We start from the raw sequence: 1,570 nt of genomic DNA on the forward strand, positions 1-1,570 counted from the left end.
TCTCTCTCTCTCTCTCTCTCTCTCTCTCTCTCTCTCTCTCTCTCTCTCTCTCTCTCTCTCTCTCTCTCTCTCTCTCTCTCTCTCTCTCTCTCTCTCTCTCTCCCTCTCCCCCTCTCCCCCTCTCTTTTCCCTCTCCCTCCCCCCTCTCTCTCATAATATGCTGTTACGTGTCACCGATGTGTGCACTTAAAAAAAAACATACCTTGGAATCCTATTTGCTCCCAGTGGCTGCCATATCTCGGGCAGTCGAGTTTATTGCCAGTTAGCTGTCTGTACACGGTCTGCAACATTCTGCAGTGAACTGGCTGCTCGTTGTCAAAAGGACCTGGGGAAGACATACATCAGTTGTTAGCTGTACCACTGCTGACCACACCATGTGCAAAGAATGCACGCCACCATGTCACATGCATTAGCGCGTATGACCCTCGGCAGCAAACCCGAAACGTGGCCAGCAAACCCACATAATTTTTTTAAATTAAATTTTTTTTTTAATTTAAATTTTTATTGCATGTAATTCAAATACAAATACATGTACTGCACCTAGCTACAAACTACCCCCATCCTTAGCAAACGGCACCCATTCATTCGTAACTGCAATTTAGCAAGCACGTACACACGTACGAATGAACGCACGCACATCCAAATGCACGCGTGCACGTACGCACGAACGCACGCACACACGCACGAATGCATGCACGCATGCACACATGAACGCACGCATGCACGCACGAACGCATGCATGTACGAACGCACGCACGCACGCACACACGCACACACGAACACACGCTGCTCTGGGGCAATATACCGTAGATATCGGAGATATAATTTACTCGGTAGAATTTGAAATTTATTGCCCAGGAGATATAGAAATTTCTACGGGATAACTGGCAAATGCAGCCAGCCTAAATTAATGCAAACTCATGTAATCTCCTAGCCCGGACGTTACCTGGATTTTTACTCATTATATAGACTGACTACACATTTCCTTGTGGCTGCCTAAACCATAAAGGACGGACACTACTAAAATCGTGAAATTTATGAACCCAGTCGCGATTTTTCGCCTTGGCCCAATGACGTTACTACACTGAATGACTGACGAATGAAACTGACATTAGAACCTTATAGGTTCGCATCTAATTTGCAAAGAGGTGAAACCGCGAGGAATAGACATTCTCCGAGTCAACCCCTTAATCACAGGCAAATTTTCCCGCCGTGGAAAGGAGACCACATCCCCCAAAAGCTCTAGCTGGTCGCTGCGACTTCAGCTGCGTTTATACATCATTCCAGGAGACTGAGAAGCGAATTAATAACAGGTGAACGTATAAGGAGTAGATACGTCATCACACTATTCCCCGCTGATCATCACTCGTCGATGCGCCGGCAACGACGTGCGGAGTCAGTCTAATCGACGCTGTACGTCGTTCGTCTGCTTGCGCGAATAATCGAAATTAGCGATGAGCCGCGTATGAGGGATCACGGCCGCACTTTCAATAATAAATGCATCATCGTCGCCGCTGCCGCCGCAGCAACCGCTGCTGCCGCCGCTACCGCTTCCGCGTCGCAGCCGCCG

The 1,570-nt window shown here is 48.2% G+C and overlaps 1 protein-coding gene across 1 annotated transcript in view; it reads right to left on the bottom strand.

Annotated features, from left to right (window-relative positions):
- The window catches only part of LOC106811322 (ELMO domain-containing protein 3-like), a 58,054-nt gene that overhangs the window by 29,892 nt on the left and 26,592 nt on the right, over window positions 1-1,570 (bottom strand). Inside the window, 1 exon segment of the mRNA XM_014814899.1 lies at window positions 203-325. Within this exon segment, the coding sequence (XP_014670385.1) occupies window positions 203-325 (123 nt within the window).

The sequence above is a fragment of the Priapulus caudatus genome, unplaced genomic scaffold (genome assembly GCF_000485595.1).
Source record: "Priapulus caudatus unplaced genomic scaffold, Priapulus_caudatus-5.0.1 Scaffold527, whole genome shotgun sequence".
Lineage (NCBI taxonomy): Eukaryota > Metazoa > Priapulida > Priapulimorpha > Priapulimorphida > Priapulidae > Priapulus > Priapulus caudatus.